Source organism: Drosophila ananassae, chromosome XR, assembly GCF_017639315.1.
Source record: "Drosophila ananassae strain 14024-0371.13 chromosome XR, ASM1763931v2, whole genome shotgun sequence".
In the NCBI taxonomy this organism is placed as follows: Eukaryota; Metazoa; Arthropoda; class Insecta; order Diptera; family Drosophilidae; genus Drosophila; species Drosophila ananassae.
Window position 1 is genome coordinate 19,731,848 of NC_057932.1, and position 18,919 is coordinate 19,750,766.

General features: G+C 39.6%; 1 protein-coding gene across 2 annotated transcripts; it reads left to right on the forward strand.

The window, feature by feature from the left end:
• Nucleotides 1-509: 509 nt before the first annotated feature.
• LOC6498784 (protein lozenge) lies at nucleotides 510-13,444 on the forward strand. Of its 2 annotated transcripts, none has more exons than XM_044717382.1 (5): nucleotides 510-1,121; nucleotides 6,870-6,983; nucleotides 8,500-8,616; nucleotides 12,100-12,297; nucleotides 12,390-13,444. In XM_044717382.1, exons 1-5 carry the CDS (start codon nucleotides 554-556, stop codon nucleotides 13,406-13,408), a joined length of 2,016 nt encoding a protein of 671 aa, XP_044573317.1. In that variant the 5' UTR covers nucleotides 510-553; the 3' UTR covers nucleotides 13,409-13,444. The 2 variants fall into 2 exon arrangements, with proteins under 2 accessions (XP_044573317.1, XP_001967245.1); XM_001967209.3 differs by having other exon boundaries at nucleotides 8,515-8,616.
• Nucleotides 13,445-18,919: the final 5,475 nt, after the last annotated feature.

Genomic DNA, 18,919 nt, shown 5'->3' on the forward strand with positions numbered 1-18,919 from the left:
CTTGATTTAAAGACATTGGGCAGGGATTTTTCTGGTTTTAGGTTAAGTTTATGGTTTTAGGGGATTTAAGATTAAAGATATAAGATTTAGGATTTTAAGATTTTAAGATTTAGGATTCAAGAGTTAAATAGTTTATAGTTTAAGGGAAAATATTTAAAGGGTAAGTAGCAACTCAAGAAACCTTTGTCTTTCGGTTCGATCTTCAACTATATTTCTTTGTCTCAAGACTAATAATTATTTTGAAATATTTTACAGAGTTTTAGAGAACCTCTTTTAGGGGATTCTATTGTAGAATTTTGAATTATTTCCGCAAGAGGTTCTTGAAAATTTCGACAAAATTGTGCGATTAAAAAAAGTGCAGGCTCACGCTCAAGGGCAGCTTGAGCAGTTTGAGCAACAGGAGGAGCACCACCACCACCACCACCATCACCACCAGCAACAGCAACATCATCTATTGCATCATCATCAACAACAACAACACCAGCAATTGGTGCAACAACAACAACAACTATACAACAACAACAGCAACAATCCATATAACAATCCATACAAAATGCATTTAACAACAACATCCAGTAATTCAACGGCATCCAATGCCAACAACAATAATAATAATAATAATAATAATAATACAACAAATAATAACAACAACTCGAGCAGTAATAACAACAACAATAGTAGCCAAACGAATGGCTCCAACAACAACAACAACAATACAAGCAGCAACAACAACAACAATAGCAATAACAACAACAATACGGAACAAAATACACCACCAACACCCGCCCAATTATTAAACGAGGCCTACACCAAAATGACCTCCGACATCCTGGCGGAAAGGACACTGGGCGACTTCCTAACCGAACATCCCGGCGAACTGATCCGCACCAGTAGCCCGCTCTTCGTCTGCACCGTCCTACCGCCCCACTGGCGATCGAACAAAACGCTACCGGTGGCCTTCAAGGTTGTGTCCTTGGGCGATATCATGGACGGAACGATGGTGACTGTCCGGGCGGGCAATGATGAGAACTATTGCGCCGAATTGCGCAACTGTACGGCGGTGATGAAGAACCAGGTGGCCAAGTTCAATGATCTGCGATTCGTGGGAAGGAGTGGACGAGGTGAGTCTTAAATTCCTTTTTAAAATGTTATTTGTTTTCAAAAATCAAAGAGTATCCAAAGAAGTATCTCCAATAGACTATCTTCCTCATAGAATATATGATACCCGGTACTCCTTTCGAACTAAATCTTTTGGATAGAAAGCTTAAATCTGAGTTAATAAACTCTTAAGGCCTAGAAGCTATCAAAATTGGTTAGAAGAACATAAAAAACTCCTCACTAGAGTCCTTTTTAGTTGAAACCTTTGATTTGAAACCCTAAACTTAAAGTTAGTAAGGCCAAAACTCATCCAAAACTAAGCCCAAAATACACCAGAAACTCCTCAAATGATATCCTGTACAAATAAACCCCCATTATCTCACCAAAACCGACTCATATTTCTAGTTATCCTTGGCAAGGCCAAATGGCATGTCCTGTTCATCTTCAGTTAATCTGAGCACTTAACCCAAGGACGCAAAAGTTTTTCGTCAAGTGGCGCCTCTTATTGGCCCTTGTTGGCACTTGAAGGACAAAGTCCTCCCACCATTATCCTTCCATGTCCCATGCACTCGAAACAATTTGTTCAATTATCGCCGCTGAGTGGCAAAACTTTTGCCTTCAGTTTTGACTTTTCTTTTTTTGGCGGCAGGCGAACCGGGGTGCCGAAGGTCCTTTTTTTTTGGGGGCATCCTTTGTATTATATTTTTGAAAGGGGGGCAATTTTTGCATTGCTGTTAACTTTTTTTTGTCGGTTCCGTGTTTCAGTTCAGTGTTTTATTCGGCATTCAGTGTTCTGTTGTCAGTTGTTTTTGGTTTCTGTGTCCTGAGTCCTGTGTCCTCTGTGTGTGTGTGGGTGTATCCTTTTGTATCCTTTTAACCGCTTGTTAAAAGCTGCACAAATTGTCAGCAGTTCATCAGCGCTGGCCATCATCCTCGTCATCATTTTCATTCACCAAATAGAAGCGGATTCCTTTGCTTTTTTTCCTCCAATTTTCCTTTTTTTTTGTATCCTTTATTTTGGTGAGTGAGTCCTTGTCTTAAAGTGTTTAATAAACTCACTACTCACTACAAATGGAAGTTAACTGAAAGGATGTGAAGGATGGATAAATTTTAAAAACAATCTTTCCGCGAAATATCTCAGCCAAAGTATCTACCATAAACTTACTACCAATTGTCGTTGGCCCTAACCGAAAAAATGGCCAGAAAGTAAATGGATTTATGGCCTTCATTGCGCATTCCGCTGCTGGCCTAAATGAATGGGAAATTCCCAATTAAGGCGCCTGCCGAGGAGGAGGAAAGTGCAGCCGCAGAATGGGAAATTGCGTTGCCGAAAATGTTAAAGTGAAATAGCGAAGGACCCACCCTCCGACCGTCCGACCATCCGACCATCCAGCAGGATGGCCAGGATGACAGAGCAGGGACCGTAAAGGACCAGCAAAGGACCTCAGCCAACTGACTGACTGAGGCGGCAGGACGGACGGACAGGCCAGATCCATTTGGCATTGGATGCCAAATGATGACAATGAATGAATCCTCGTGGCACATGCCCCATCTCGTGGCATCGTCCACGCCACCCCAGCAAGGAGGCTGTTGCGAAAAACCGCTTATGTCCTTCGTTCGCTGGTTGGGGGCTTTGGTTTTTGCGGTTCCACCACAGCGGATGCGTAGCCAACGTCCTCGAATGTCCTGCGAATCAGTCCTGTCCGGTCCTCGCTTTTTGCCTCCTTTTTTTTTTTTTTGACAGGCTTTGCTTATTGAATTATGGCTTTTCTGATTGATGGACGAAAAAAAAGGTCCTTAAAGAAATAGTCCTTAAGTGTCAGTAGAGCTCAGTTTGATTTTTTAAGAACTTAAATCTTAAATAATTATTTAAAAATAACCTTACTTTTAAAAGTCTCTATTGTCGCCCCTTTTTTCGGCAACCCTTCAAGTCACTTCCTTCTGGTTATCCTTTTGTCACTTTCTGCCGACCAATCAGAGTCCTTTGTCCCTGGCTCGTTCCCTGGCCACACTGTCAAATTATGATAACTGTAAATTGCACAATTGTCTGTAGCCTGTTGCTTTTTCGGGCTACCCCCTTAAAGTCCCCCCCTTTTTTTGAGAATAAAAAAACACACAGAGGGAAAGCCAAAAGCAAATTGTGCACAATTTGGCATGACTTGCCCATTTTCCTTTTCCGTTTCAATTTTTTTTTTTTTTGTTTTGTGTTCCAAAGGCCCCGGAACTTTTCCCGCAGACAGGCGTGTCCTTTTCACAGGACAAGGTGTCAGTTGCTGGCAGCAAAAGTTGCCTTCGCTTTTCCTTTTGCTTTTCGTTATTTTTTATACACTTCAAGATGGTAGGGTATTGGGATTTTTGCGGAGAAGGGACTTTGCCTGATGTATGTCCTTGTGTCCTTGTGTCCGCCAGTTTGTCCGCCAAACTCTCCATTTTTTTTATAATTTAAGCTAACCAATTTGAAGCTTAATTCCGAATTTATTTCATAAAGAAACCCTAGACCCTCTGGTAGAGTATTTAACTTTCCACTTCATCCAGAATCCGGATCCTTCGTTTTTTGTTGATTCCTTTATTTTTTTTTTTGTGCTCTGCTGCCTTTTCTTGCCTTTTTAACGCCTCGACTTTTGCTAGGCATTTTATCCTTGAAAAGGACTCCCTGACTCTCCACTTGTTGTCCTTTTTGTCGCCGAGTGACTGTTTATCTTTCAAGGCGATGCCAGTGGCGGAAAGGGGACCTTCTGTGTGTGTGTGTGTGTGTGAAGAAGGCGTGGCATTTGTCGAGTTCGGTTCAGTTCATTTTGTGGCTGTTTTTTGGGGCCGTATTAAATGGCTTGAGAATTGTGTAAATAAAAACCTCAACCTCGAAGGGGGGGGGGGTTATAGCTGGGGGAGAGTGTTCGTCCTCGATTAAGGGTAAGCACTTTTTCCATGAAGCATTCGCTTATTGATGGATGGGGGCTGAAGGGGTGAAGGGTTAAGGGAGCTATGGGAGCTATGGGAGGTGGGTGTGGCATCGCGTAACAGACGGAAACTGGCACCGACCTGCCACAGCCCCAACCCCTGGTGTGAGGTGAGGTGACCCCCCGACGTCATCATCTGTTGCAAATTGTGTGTGCGTGCATGTGCATGGCACTTTGCTAATTAAAAGTGTAGCCTAACTCTGGGCCAAATAAATCGATGGCCGGGTAATTAAATTGCCTGACAAAGAACCCCTCTTTATAGAGGACTACTACGGGCCTAGGGGCCTAGGGGGGCCTAGGGGGCTGTGCATTTGTTATTGTAATTAGACGGAAATGGGAGGAACGGAAGCGAAACAAAATGGCGTCACCGGTGGCGATTGGAGCGTAAATCACTCATACGCCCCCATGGCACACCGACGGCAACGGATTTAATGCAACTTTCATCCGCAAAACCAAAAAACGGTTGTAACTTAATTGCACTAGCAATTTTCTAAAATAGCCGGGTCTATTACACGACTAGTTTTAGGCTTTAATTTATGGCTTTGTACTAAGGACGTGAAATTACTAAAAATAGTGACAGAAGGGCCCTTCTCCACGCTTCTCAAAGGGTTTACCTATAGTTTTTTTTTGATTTTAACTTGACAACAAGAAAATAGCAACAATTATGAGCCACAAAAATAATTTCATACCGTAGCCGACTTTATAAAAGTTGACTAATATTTACACAAAACAACAATACTTTGCCGGCCTGAAAGTCATTTCGAAATCAAATTCCAAACATTAATCCGGATTCCGGAAGCCCCTTTCAATATTTCCGCAAACCTTGAATCAATAAAGCAAATGCATATATTTTTACCTTTTGTGGGTAAACATGGACCAGAAATCAACAAAAGAATACAAATACAAACACGAAGTAAAGACAACCTAAGAAGCCGCAAAATGCCTTTCGAGGAATTGGATTTGAAGTTTTTTTAAACTTTTCCAAGAGCTAGGAATAAAAATAAAGTGCTGAAAAAAAATCTTGATTCATAATTACCATTAAGCCTTAAATGATATATGAGGGAGAGACAGTTCCAGGAATAGAAGGAACCGCCCCCATACTTCCTCTGGCTTCTTGGTGATTTGCGACACAGCCACAAGTATTGACAGATGCTTTTCTGTTTGTACACACACACATATCCTTTATATCCTTGTCTTAAGAGTGTGTGCTTGGGTGTGTGTGTGTAGTCATTACCCCCAAATTGATTTATGACGCCTGTACAACGGTAAATTGCCAGGGATTTGCCAGCCAGGATTTCAGGTTATTTGTCAACAGGATTTGATTTTAAATGTCGCCACACCCATCCATCCATCTATCCACACACTCGGATATGTTTTCGCCTCCTCAAGTGCCGATGTTTCCATTTGTACAAGATTCTCAGATTAAGATGAATGCTTTTCCCGGGGATTTTCCTCAGTTTGGGTTGGGTTGGGAATTTAAGGATTAGCAATCAATTGGGTCAGAGCAGGGACTTTCAAATATAATTGAAACACGTTTGACGACTTTATAATAAGCGAGGGTAGAAACTAGAAGATTCTTTAAATCATAATCATTCCTAAGAAATCCTTAAAGCCATTGATTTAATATTCTTTTCAAGAAACGAAAGCTGTACAATCGATTATCAACTGAGGAAAAATAAGTAAATAAAATGCCAAACAAAATAGAAATATAAATAAAATAAAAGCCTGGCTTGGGGGAAAAAAAGTGGCCAAGAATTGCGCAACAATGAACTGCACTTGATGGCAATAAACACAAAAGTGTTTCTCCGGCTGCCACTTGAGACTTGAGAGTTCATTTTTTAGAGCGAAGGGAGAAGAAAGCAAAGTGATTCAGGATGGCAGACGGCGGAACAGATTGTTCTAGCCAAGTGGAGTGTGTGAGCCGGAGAACATGTGTAAGCCTACCCTGTCTTCGGGATTATATATATGTATCTTCGAATCTATATACATTTTTGGTCCAAAAAAAGTGTGAGAACGAAGACGACGACAGCGGTGGCGGTGGCGGTTTATTTTGTATGTGCCGAAATGATTTACGCTTTGTTTGTCAACTTAAAAAGCAAAGAACTCACACTCCCACTCCCACTACCACTACCACTCTCATTAGACATTACACATACGCCTCGTTGTCAGGAGCTGTAGCTGAAATGCTTTTTAATTGAATCCCGAACTCGAGTCCTGAACTCTAACCAAAAAACGAAGCAAGGAGCAACTTCTTTGGCAACACTTGACAATGACAGTGACTGTGCGAGTGGGTGGAGCGGAGATGGAACAAGTTAATTAAAAGAAAACTGCGGCTCGAATGAAATAAATCTTGAGATGCCATCCCAAGGTCCTCCACAAACACACTCCATATGTGCGGCATGGACTCCCAAGGAGTCTAAATCAGTTTAAATTGTAATTAATTCTTTATTTTGTTTGAAATTCGGGGATTTGGGGAAAGATGCATGAGGATATTTTAATGGAATTCAAATGAGTTGCCAAGGGAGTCAGGGAAGGAAGGAAGTACCATTAGGGAATAGGGAATAAGTTTACTTCCTTAATAGTAACATAGTTACCCCAAATTCCTGTTACCCTCATTATTTTTATGACCCCAACACTTTTACGATGTGACAAAAACCCACGAAAACAACACCCAGGAACTTTTTTATTAATCTGCATGTCTACCCGGCATTAGGCTTGTGGACATATCTCATAAATTTGTTTCTCGTTTTATCCTTCAAATTGTATTTATTTATGTTTTATTTTCTTGTTGTGTTTTTTTTCGTGTTTTTTTAGGGAAAAGCTTCACGCTAACCATCACCGTGTCAACGAATCCACCGCATATAGCCACCTACAACAAGGCCATCAAAGTGACGGTCGACGGGCCACGCGAACCCCGTTCCAAGACAAGTAAGTAAAGTTTCTTGGGAGGGTTTTCCTTTTCGTTTTTTGGGGCCACATTGTTCTTCACCCTCTCAGCCCTCTAGTTACTAAGGTCTGCCAGCCACCCAGCCAGCTAGTTGGGTCTTTCATTTGCAGGACAATGCATAACAATTTATTAGTTGCCAAATAGATAAATTGCTGCTCCTGCAGCAGCAGCCAGTTCTCACAATAAACAAAACCCATACATTTTCGAATAGAGATGTGCAGACAGGACTGGTTTAGAGAGGACATCCAGGAGGGACTTGCAGGCAGAGTTGTGGGCTTCTGGGGATGTGTTTAGAGAGTTTTTAAATCCTACTTTAATGTTGTAAGGCTAAGAACTAAATAAAGGACTCACAGAGTTAAGCATCCCCATCATAATTATCATCTGATATCGGAAAGTAGTTGGTGAAAAAATTACTTGTTGGTGAAGTTACTCCAACGTTTAATCTTAAAGCTATAAAATATTAAAAATAGCTCTACAGACTCTTAAAATAAAAACTACAAGTCTAGCTAGGTAATTGAGAAGAAATCTTAAAGGACAACCCCAAAAAGTATGCTATAGAAAAGTCTGTTGGTGAAATACGTTGTATAACTTCGATGTGGAACTATTATTCTCTGAAATAATAATATTATTTTTACCTTTCTTGAAATCCAGCCAAAACGGTCAACTCTAAAGCAAAATAAAGCCAAGCTATTACTGAAGGACTCATTCCCACAGAAAGTCCTGCCGCTTGGAATCCTTTCTCGAGATTTTGCTGATGCAGCAAGGACATTTCCTTGCTAATACTTCACTTCATTTCACTTTGGCACTGCTCCTAGTGGAATGTCGAATTTCTTGAAGGAATATTCATTAGACAGCTCTATCCCATACACACATACACACACATACATATTTATAAGGATGCAAATATTTTACTTTGCATATGTTCCAGCCTTCGAGCGCAAGGACAACGAAAGAGAGGGCAATAGTTGGTGCAAAAGAGATGGAGGGTCGAAAAGTTTGGGTCTCCTCTGGTCTGTGTAATCTGGTTTCGGTCCAGTGGAAATGTGGAAGCAACAAATTCAAATCCATGAAATGATTTATATGCCCAAAATGCCAGACAGTGGCAGTTAGAGTGAGATGGCTGTGGTCTGTGTGTTCTGCCGGAGAAAGAGACGGGTAGCGTGTGTGTGACAGGGAGGGAGAACTTTAAGCTGCAGACAAAAGGTTATTATTTTATAATGAATACAATCTGGCAGATAACTGCAACCGTTCGAGGATTTTCGTTGAGAGTTGAAAGTTTTTAAGTCCTTCCATTGTCACTTTTCACTTTCAACAAAAAAAAGAAACCATTGCAGAGGATATGTAGTTGCAGATGGGCTGAAGAAGGACCTTCTCTCATTTCCCCTTTTTTCTTTTTCCATTTAAAATAATATTTTAAAAAAAATAACACAAAAGCACAATCATAATTCAGAAAACCATTTAGTTAAGGACAGAAAATTAAAACTGAAAAAAACTTAGTGTTATCCCTTTTAGGACAGCAACAACAATTCCACTTCGCCTTTGGCCAGCGACCCTTCCACTTCTCCACGGATCCCCTTTCCGGCTTCCGGATGCCACCAATTGGCAACTGTCAGAGTAAGTATCCAAAAAATGCACTTTAATATAAATAGTTTTAAAAATAGATACCTTTATGTGGTTAGGCAGCAAAAGTAAAAGTTACTCTCTTGGCTTTTAAGGTGGTTTCGGTTTATGGCTTATGGCTTATGGCTTGGGCGGATTTTTTGTGTTTGGCCAAAAGTGGACGTGTGGTGCACCCACAAATGCAACCACACAAAATCACACAAAAAACCGATTAGACAGCCAAGCCTTTCAGGAACAGGCTTTCTTAGTTTTAAGCCCCAAACATCAAGTAAAATAACAATTAAAAATAGGCTTTAAAGTGCCTCAAGATGAGGAGTTTAAGCCAGAATAGGAAACTTGCATTTCAAGACTTTCGAACGCTTTAAAAACTAAAATAGACACTGGCAGTTGCTAAATAATATGAAAGAAATGATTAAACTTTAGTATTTGCTTTTTTGTTTATTGTTTTGCGTATTATCGCCGTTGGGAAACCATCCGAATGTGGTAAAAATTGCGGGTCACCTTGCCATAAAGGTTATGTGGCTTTTTTTTCTGGCTTTTGCCGGCTAAGTGGGTTGAAAGTTAAACGGTTGGCCACTTTATTTAACCAAAGTTTACTATACAAACAAATAAATGTTGGTCAGCACACACACAGCCACACGGATAATGTGAACAAAAAATCAAATACAAATTAAAAAGGAGGGGGAGGCCTGTGTTGGTGCATAAATCAGAGTAGTTCGCCTACAAATTATGATTTAAATGAACAACTACATGGCATTCAAATAAATTAAATGTGTTTTTTGTGAGGCTTTTCGGTAAAAACTATTTTGACAGGTTTAAAAAAAAAGGAAATACTAAGTAGAAATTATAGAAATAGTTGTTGAAGGGTTACGAACTGAGGAATACCTCTTAAAAATGGCTTTTAGGCTTTTCATTTTCTTTATCTTTATTTTTTCTTGAGGGTTTTCTTTTAACTAATTTTGTATTATTTATTTTTTTGATATTTTTTATATTCCTTAAAAGATTTAGCCACTTTCCTGTTTCTTCTCTACAAAATTTATAACAAAATCAATAATTAATTCTGCGGGTGAGCATAAAATCTATTTTTTTTTTGGTTTTGGGCTGTCGATGTGTTTTTGCTTGTGAAACAAATTTAATTGTACATTTTAAAATGCACTTATATTAAATTTGATGTTTCAATTTAAATTGGCAATTAATTGGATTACAAAAAAAGCAACAAAAAGCCGGACTAGACACTGTCACAGTTCTCCCCCCCAAACTCTACTGAAAAATAAACTAGCTGCCTCCGGGGCGAAAAAAAAAACGTATATTATGATTGCCTCTTTAGAGAGCTTGATGCTATTAATATAATAAAAAATAGCAAAAAAAGAGCATAAAGAATTTAATAAAATTAACTTATTAACAAGATTAAAGTAGAAAGGAAAATATTTAAAGCCGTTTTTTAATCAAGAGCCTGAAAGTAAATATTTTCTCAATTGTGAATAGCACTTGTGAGCACTTATCTTTCATTAACGAAGCTAACCAAAACAATTCCGGTATTTATTTATACACGTCTGCGGGTATGGATAAAAAATGCAACTCAATCAAAGTGGAAATTGCTTCTCCTGACAACGAATACGAGAATAACGAGACCCCCCCTTTGGAATTCCACGGCCCTGTCAATATTTTAATGTCTAGCCCAGAGCACAAATCAAAATGCAAATTGCACGATTTATGGGATTCTGGCCAAAGGCAATCCACAAACACAATGCAACCATTATGCCATATATCTGATATATATATATATAAAAATATATATAGTATATGGTAACACACAAGTAAATAATGATTACTGAAAGCCTCTGTTGATACTGATTACCCATAAATTAATTGTAAATATGCAAAAAGCAAAATATTCTGAATTATTTATTAACAAATTTTATTGACAGTTGCTGCTTGACTTAATTACTGGCATATATTTTATTAATTTTGCAAAAAAAAAAAAAAAATGGGGGATATTGCGAAAATGTATTTATATGCTCTCTTGTAAAGTTTGTGTAAGCCATGGAAATTGACAGGACCAAAAGGATTTCACGGTTTTTATCTTTTTTAATGATTTTCTACTATATTTTGTGTTTAGAAAATGGTTTCTTTTTGGTCTTGGATATTTATTGAAAGAGTTTCTTTCCCAAAAAGCAAGTAAAATTATATTAAAACTATTTATACCCGGTACTTCTCGTTTAATTTTTTTAAATAAAAATTCTACATAATTGTCTATTTGGATTAATTTTTCTAGGAATTTTTAGGACTTTATTTATAGAAAAAATAATTTTTTGAGGATTTGATTTTAAAATTTGATAGATAAAATTATTTTTTTAGACAAAATAGTATAATTTTAACTTATAAAACATCACTTCAAAAGCTTAAAAATATAAAATCAGGAAAAGAATTATGCACAAACCAAAATTTTAAATCATATTCCCTTAAAACCCATAAAACCTCTGAAAATATTTGCACAATCTGATCCATTTTGGGTCTGAGTTTCTTGTTAATAATTCAGGGATTCATGGGGCCCCGAAAAATATGCGCAAATAAAGTCAATCAGTGTGACAACAAACAAGCGGACTAACCACTCTCCGCTAAGGGGGATTCGGATACAAAATATACAACAACAGATACAGATACAAATACAGAGATACAGAGATACAGAGACTGGTTGGCAGATACAGAGATACGCACTCACCGATACAATATCGCAGATAATGACAGGACACCGTCACCGTGGCGAGAGATGCCCACATCCCACATCCCATTTCCCATTTCCCACATCCCGCAACAACAGCAACGAAAAAATTGTACACAAAAAGCCACGTAATTAATGGAGGTAGAAACATTTAAGCCAATAGCATTAATAAAGCCACCACAAAATCAATATCCGGCTACGAAAATGCGCCCGTCGCCTATAAAAACTAATTAATAATTTCCGAATGGGCTATTAATTAAGCCTAATTATCTGTGCATGGGTCCCGGCGACCCGCAAAATGTTGACTCTTCCTCGGTTCGGTTCGGTTTTATCCAAAAACCCCTTTTTTTTTTGTTTTCTATGCCCCCCTGATTTTCTCCACCATTGTGGGCTTCTGTTTTCTGTTTGGAGGAGCATGGTATTATATATTTTTGTATTATTTTTTGAATCAGGTCTATTCCATGATTTGTTTGCTAGATTTTTTCCCGCATAACAGACAGTAGACAGGGGCTTGGGTTAAAAAAAAGGGGTGGGGTTCAATAGAAAATGCCAACTAGGAGAGTCTAGGAGGTCATCTAGGAGGTCCCATATAGGTTCTATCTAGGAGGGACTAGACAGAGCTTTTTAAAAATATAACTTAAAAGAAAGGATAAAGGCTTTCGTTAAATAATTTATTTTTTTTTTTAAATAACTTTAATTTTGAATATTAAACTAGTTCTATCTCTTTTATAAATATTTTTCTTGTATTTTTTTAGGTGCCAGTAACACGCATTGGGGCTACGGTTCGGCCGCCTCGGCTTACTCCCCATACTTGGCCAGCAGCGGCCTGTCCTCCTGCACCACGCCCACTTCCGCCCAGTTCAACAATCCAGCTCTGGGCTTCACCTGCTCCTCGAACGATCAGACCAACAATCAGGACTTTGGTGGAGCCACCAACCGCGATTGTGTCCCAAGTAAGTTTCTCAAATTTTCTACTTAAGTTTTCAGAAGAATTCTTTCTAAGAAACCCCAACTAACCCGCTTTTCTTATTCTTATTTCTTTCAGTGTTGCCCGACTCGACAGCCAGCGACTTGGACCAGCACCTGAGCAGCCTGGTGGGCTCCACCAGTGGCCAGATGACCCACCACAGCCTTCTGGGCGCCACCGGGCAGACCTCGATCTCCTCGACGGTGAACGGGGCAAGTGGCGGTAGTGCGGGCGGCGGGGCGGGTGGTGCCGGAGGTGGGGCGGGAGCAGCGGGAGCCGGGGCTGCCGGGGGTGGGGGCAGCAACTCCATACTGGTGCCGCGCTACCACACCAACACGAGCAACGAATACAACGTCCACTCCAGCCAGAATGGGCCGCGCAGCTTGAGCGACAGCTCGCAGGCCGAGTCGCCCGTACAGGAGGACCTGCTCTCCACGAACACCCCCAACTTGGGGAGTACGGGTGCCGCCGGGGCCAATGGCGGGGCAGCCAATGCCGGGGGGAGTGGCGGGGCGGCTGGAACGGGCTCCTCCTCGGGTGCCGGAGGAGCTGCCATTCCGGCTGGGAATCCCAGCATGCTGGGCGCCAATCAAAACTTTCCGGGGATTGTGAATCAGGCTCAGCACGCCTCCGCCTCCGCCTACGGGGGCGGTGCCGGAGTGGGCGTAGGTGTGGGCGTGGGCGTCGGGGGAGGGCATGGCAGTGCAGCGGCAGCGGCGGCGGGGTGCAACGGATCACTGTATCCCGTGCTGCCGGCCTCGCTCCTCTACTCCCAGCTGTACACGGCGGCCAACCAGTCCGCCCACGGCTTCCACTCCCACACCCTGCCCGCCCACGCCTCGCCCAACTCCTCGGTGCACGGCGAGCTGCAGAGCGTCATGGATCACATCAGCAATGTGGGGGTGCGGCAGCAGCACAACATCATGGCCGGGGGCGGGGTAACCCATCCGGGAGATCTGACCCTCATCGGCAATTGCGGCGCCTCGGTGCGGAACATCGAGGACGGGAACAGCAATAGGCAGGTGGCCGCCTTAGCCGCCCATCGCGGCCACCACAACCCCACCGACAACGGGGGCAGCGTGTGGCGGCCCTATTGAGGTCAGGTTTTGTGGTGCGGCTCCGCGGTTCTATAGTGCGAGGGGGCGGGCGGGACGGGGCAGCACGACGACAGGGGTGGGGATGGTGGGGACAGGGGCCTGGGGGGGATGGGCATGGGGGTGAACTGCTTTGGCGGCTTCTAATCCAAAATATGTAAATATTTCCAAGCAAAATTACTAAAAAACTGGTGATGGTTTTTGAAAAATGAGATTTTTTAAACATTTTTTCAATCTTAAAAATTAAGGGACTCTTTTACTAAAAAACAAGACAAACGGACAAGACAAAACTTAAGCTTCTTCAACAGAAGAAGTCTTTTATTTTCGAAAATGAATCTCAAAAACCAAACACTAATTTCCTGTACATACCAAAGTGCGAAGATAAATCTTTAAGATTTCCAACGCGTTTAATTGAAATATTTTCCTAATGCCGATTTATTAAAATGTTTTGCTTGTAAATAGCTAGCAGGGGAAAAATATTTCAGATTAACAGAAAATCATTAAAGATTTGTCAAGCACATTACAATATAAATGTTTTTTTTCCCCAAAAATATGAAAACATATTCAAAACTATATGAACATAAAGTAATAAACGTTTAGTAGAATTTGTTGGAGTTCGTCCAGACTCTATATAGAATATAGTTAAATAAAACCGAAATAGTCTAAGAAAACAAGAAACTTAGCCAATTGGAGAGGAGATTGAAGGGAAAAATTATTTAAAGTCGGAAAATAAAATAAAAAAGTTTAAAGAAAACAAGAATCTTTCTCCGGAAATAAGAAAACTGAAAAAGCAGCATTGGGTCTGTTTTTAAAATTAAACAAAAAACATTTTTTTTGTATTTTTTCCAGGCCCGTGGTAAGCCCGAGCCATAAAACTAGTCGTAGTACTTATAAGTAAAAAAAATATATATTTAAAAACTAAAAATCAGAATAAACAACTCAATAGAAAAGAAAATAATTAGAAACTTTGAACTAGTCGTGAAGCCAAAGCCAAGTTGTATTTTAGTCCCCATGTTTTTGTGTTTTAATTTATAAATTAATTAACATTTTTTTTTATGTAAGATATAAGGTGTGAAAGGGGGCGGATCGTAGAGCCGATGTATATCTGAGTTCCTAAGTCGTAATCCATGTTCGTGAATTTGTTTACTGTTCATTTCATGTGCTTCGATATGCGTGTACTTTAAATGTGTATAAACATGTGCAATCTAACCTAAAACTAAAACTAAAACTAAAACTAAACCTAAAACAAAAATTACATATATATATAAAATAAAAAACTATAAAATACTATATATATATTGAGATATATCTGTATACTAACTGGTAAACCGCACACACCAACAACCGCAATCTATGACACTTGAAAAACTTAAATTGTAATTCTTTTTTTTTGTTAGACTGTAAGTGGTAATAAAAACCGATTGAAATCCCAAAAAAAAAAAAAAAGTAGAGAAAAAAAGCACTTCCTGTCCGAAAACTATAAAAAATAAAATACTATGCATATGGTAAATAGAATTAAGGAATAGCACATTCTTTAAAAACATATATTTAAAATATATACATGGCAGTTAACCTGTAATTGATGTATACCACAAAAAAATAAATAAAACAGAGTAATAATACCGAAACTATGTGTATAATTTAGCCAAAATCCCCACATATATGGATATATATAATAATAATTAATAAACGTGAAACATCAAGTTCTTTGTAATAAAATAAATAAATGTAATTACACCAATTTTATTTGAGACATGGACACCAAAAAATGAAACACAGACAAGAAAATTTAATTCTGCTATTATATTAAATAAAATTATGAAAAATTATTAACAAAAGATGAAAAATTGTGTTGTTATTTCGTCACCAAAAACTCGATATCATATTTTTTTGATGTTGGGGGTTATTTCCTATAACTTTTTAAATTTCTTACTTGTTTTTTGTAATTTTATTAAATTATTTATTCACCATTAACTTAACATTATTTTTATGCTTTGCAAGAACCTTCGTCACTGGAATATTATCTCTTTTAGGGCTTCTGTTACTTTTTACATTACCTTTTTTGTGTCTCATTTGATAAGCTATCTTACCTGATAACTTTAATCATTTGATAAGCTATAACTAAACTATCCTTACTTTTATTTAAGTATTTATTTAATTAAGTTCTTATATGTTTTTAAGTTTTATTAGCACTATTAAGACTGTCTTTATGTTTATTTTCAGGTATTGGATTTTAACCAGCGGGTGTTTTGAACATTAACGACACCACCGGGTACAATTGGCCAGGACGAGAACTTATGGCCAGGACGGTCAGGACACTTCTCTCTGGCCATCTTCTCCCCCTGGCCAAAATCCCTCCATCTCCTGGCTCTAATGCTATCTCTGTGTGGTTCGGATTTGGCGGGCAACGTAATTTTCTGCTCAATTTATTCCACATTGTGGCATCCAATTAAGCTGCAAACCAGCCGTCGAACAATCCGACCAGAACAGAGGAGTCCTGTCGGATTCGGAATCGGAATCGGAGTCCGAGACAGGTCGTCCTTTTACCTGCAAAATCACACCCACTCACACACACACACACACACACAAGCAGACACAAGCGGCCATAAAAATAAAAGCAAGTTAAAGCCAAGTTAAGAGAGAGGCGGGCGATTCGCGTGGCGTAACAAATGGAGAGGAAGCACAATAACCGCAAAAAGGTAGCCAACTGAGGGTTAAGGTTCACAGGATTAAGCACCAGATAAATAAGAGATCGATATGGGGCTGCTAAAAGGATATTGCAGGACCTCAGGACCACTCTCACACACGCTACAAAAAAAAAAGAAACAATAATAATAAGGGGAAAACGGAAAAACAGGAAAAACCTGGTTGGGAAGTCTGGGCGGCAAAGAACTTTTTAATTATTTCCATGCCGAAGATGTTTCGCATAACAAATTAGCTTACCCCCCTCCCTGGCAGCCACCCCCTGCCAAACAGGACACGACCATGTGAGCCTGTGGGTGAGAGGTAAATAATTAAAAATTCTACCCATTACTTGCGATGCTCGGTAAAATTTCAAACAAACGCCAAGAAACACACATGAGGCACATTCAACAAATGCACTGTGAAATAAATGGGAGCTATTGTAATTATAATAATTATTTTAAGTTGGAACTATAGGGGAGTCTTGTCCTTGTGTCCGTTTGTCCGCCAATCGGTTTCTTATCAAGCCAAGTCTTTTAACTTCAAAGCTATCGAAGTCCAACTTTCTCCAACATGTTTACTAAATCAGAAACTATATTTTTAAGCTATATCTTATATATATAAATTTTCTCTCAGTGCACTTAAGCGTCATGGAGAGCTAGAGGAAACCACTTGAGACGCAGATTTAGCATCACTCCCCGAACATTCCTTAGTCGGCCCTCCCGCCCTTCTAGCCTTCTAGCCAGGCCAGGACTTCCACTGGCAAAGTCGTGTGCCGCCTCGCATATTAACACGTTTCGACTCCCTTGGCGACCATGCGAGGCAACTCTAACGGGTTAAACGGGGCACACGTAGAGACGCGTCAGGATAAGCAGGACGAGCAGGACTCGTGCATCCGAGAGAGATATAATACTTTGAAAGTCAAGATACTCAGACTCCGACTTTGAGCCACTTGGAGTGGAGTGGAAATGGGACGTTTGGAGTGCAAGCATTGAAGTTGAGTGGAGCCAGGTCCTTGCCACGGGGAGTTGTGCCACAAATTGTTGCATGAGTAATACGAAAATACATTTTTCTTATTAGCCTTTTCGTTGGGCGCCTTAATTAAGGTGATAAACCCGTAAACCGAATTAGACAACTCACAATGAAAGACGAGACAAGGTATGTCTTGTTTTATTTTGTTCTTTTGGATTTTGTGAAGAGTTTTGAAAGGATACTTTATGAGAAAGGTATAGAGGGGAGGAACAGAAGTAGTATAAGCCATAATTTTGGTACAAATCAAGACTGCCAGACTAAATAGTATAATTAAGTCATGAAAGTTTAGTTATTTTTGATTGAATAGGAAATTTAATAAGATATAGTATAGTAATATTATATTTAATATTAATCCCCTAACTTCTTAGTCCACCCTCGCTCTGGCAAAGGAACTGACTGGCTTTTTTATTGGCTCACTCTCATAATGAAAATAATCATTTCAGCTTCATTTGCTTGCCATGTGGCATCCGGCATAACTTTCTCTGGCCCGCCATCGCCCTCCCCCACCTACTCCTACTACTTTTTCGCCTTTCACCTTTCTCTTTCTCAATTATGCATGAGTGTGTGAGTGGGTGTGTGTGTGAGTGTATATTTGATTACGATGCCAATTAAGTGAAACCCCGGGAAGGGGAATCCTTTTTTTGTCTTGTACTTTCACCGGAAGGAAGTTGCCTTAATTAGCTGGCTACACCCCCCAGATCCCCTTTCCAAAGCAAAAAAAAAAGCAGCAAACTTTCCAATTATGAATTTTGTTATATGTTTCAGTCAAAAAAACGAGCAAAAAAAAAATATTAAATAATATATAAATAAAAAGTAAAAGGAAAAGGGGAGAAATCCTTGAACAACCACCGGAGTTTGGTATTTTTCCTGCCGAGTGACCATTAAAATAATGCAGTGATTTCTGAGGTCACAGGTCAGAGAATTATGCAGAAAACTGTTGCCTGAGTTGCCCAGGGTTTTTCCCTCCACCCCCACTCCCCCGCTAAAATTTCCACCCCCTGCCCCTTGTTTTTTGGGGAAAATCTGTTGCTGTTATTCGTGCAAATATTTAACGGCTACAAGCATTTTTGCACCTTTCCGGCACAAACACACAGTCACTTATACACTCACACAAAAGGTATGAAAACATTCTTCGCTGTGGTTTTTCTTTACCATTGTTTTTCCTTTTTCCCTCATTTTTTTTTTCTGCTCGTTCTGCTCTTTTTTTGCAACATTTTCCGCTTTTCCGTTGGCGTTGCACATTTTTGGCATTCGCGCTTTGACAGGAAACAGCTCCGATCTCCGCCAGGCCCAGGCCCAGTCCCAGGCCCAGGCCCTCCTGCATTATATTTGTTTGGCTTAAAAGTCAGAAACTGAAACCAATTCCTTTCATTTTCCCCCGCCTTTCCAGGCCTGCCCCCCACCAAAGTCCATTTTCTCTTTGGTGCATTGGATTTTTGGTCAGGCGGAAGGTAAACGGAATGCAGTTTGCTGGAATTTTTGTTGGGGGGACGGACAGAGGGGTCAAAAGGTCAGTTCTTGAAGTTTTTTTATTCGGATGGAAAGGTTTCTTTTATTATAATTATATTTATATTTAACAAAAAACACTATGAATCATTAATATACAATTTATTGTATTTATGTCTAATATTATTCAAAGAATTTCTGAGTTAATTTTATTTCTGTTGAATAATCTTACATCTAAAAATGTCTGAAAATATTTTATTATAATAAATTTGAATAAGAATTAAAAGAACTTAAATTTAAATTATATGAAAGCTTTGAATATTTTATCTAAGGGCAGTTTTTAAATACATTCTT

What these genes read in the sequence shown, in the direction of transcription:
- LOC6498784 (XM_044717382.1), top strand. Translation starts at nt 554, where the DNA reads ATGCATTTAACAACAACATCCAGTAATTCAACGGCATCCAATGCCAAC. An exon ending in CGAACCCCGTTCCAAGACAA is followed by an intron (nt 6,984 to 8,499) that starts GTAAGTAAAGTT and finishes AAAAAAACTTAG; the next exon opens with TGTTATCCCTTTTAGGACAG. An exon ending in CAACCGCGATTGTGTCCCAA is followed by an intron (nt 12,298 to 12,389) that starts GTAAGTTTCTCA and finishes TATTTCTTTCAG; the next exon opens with TGTTGCCCGACTCGACAGCC.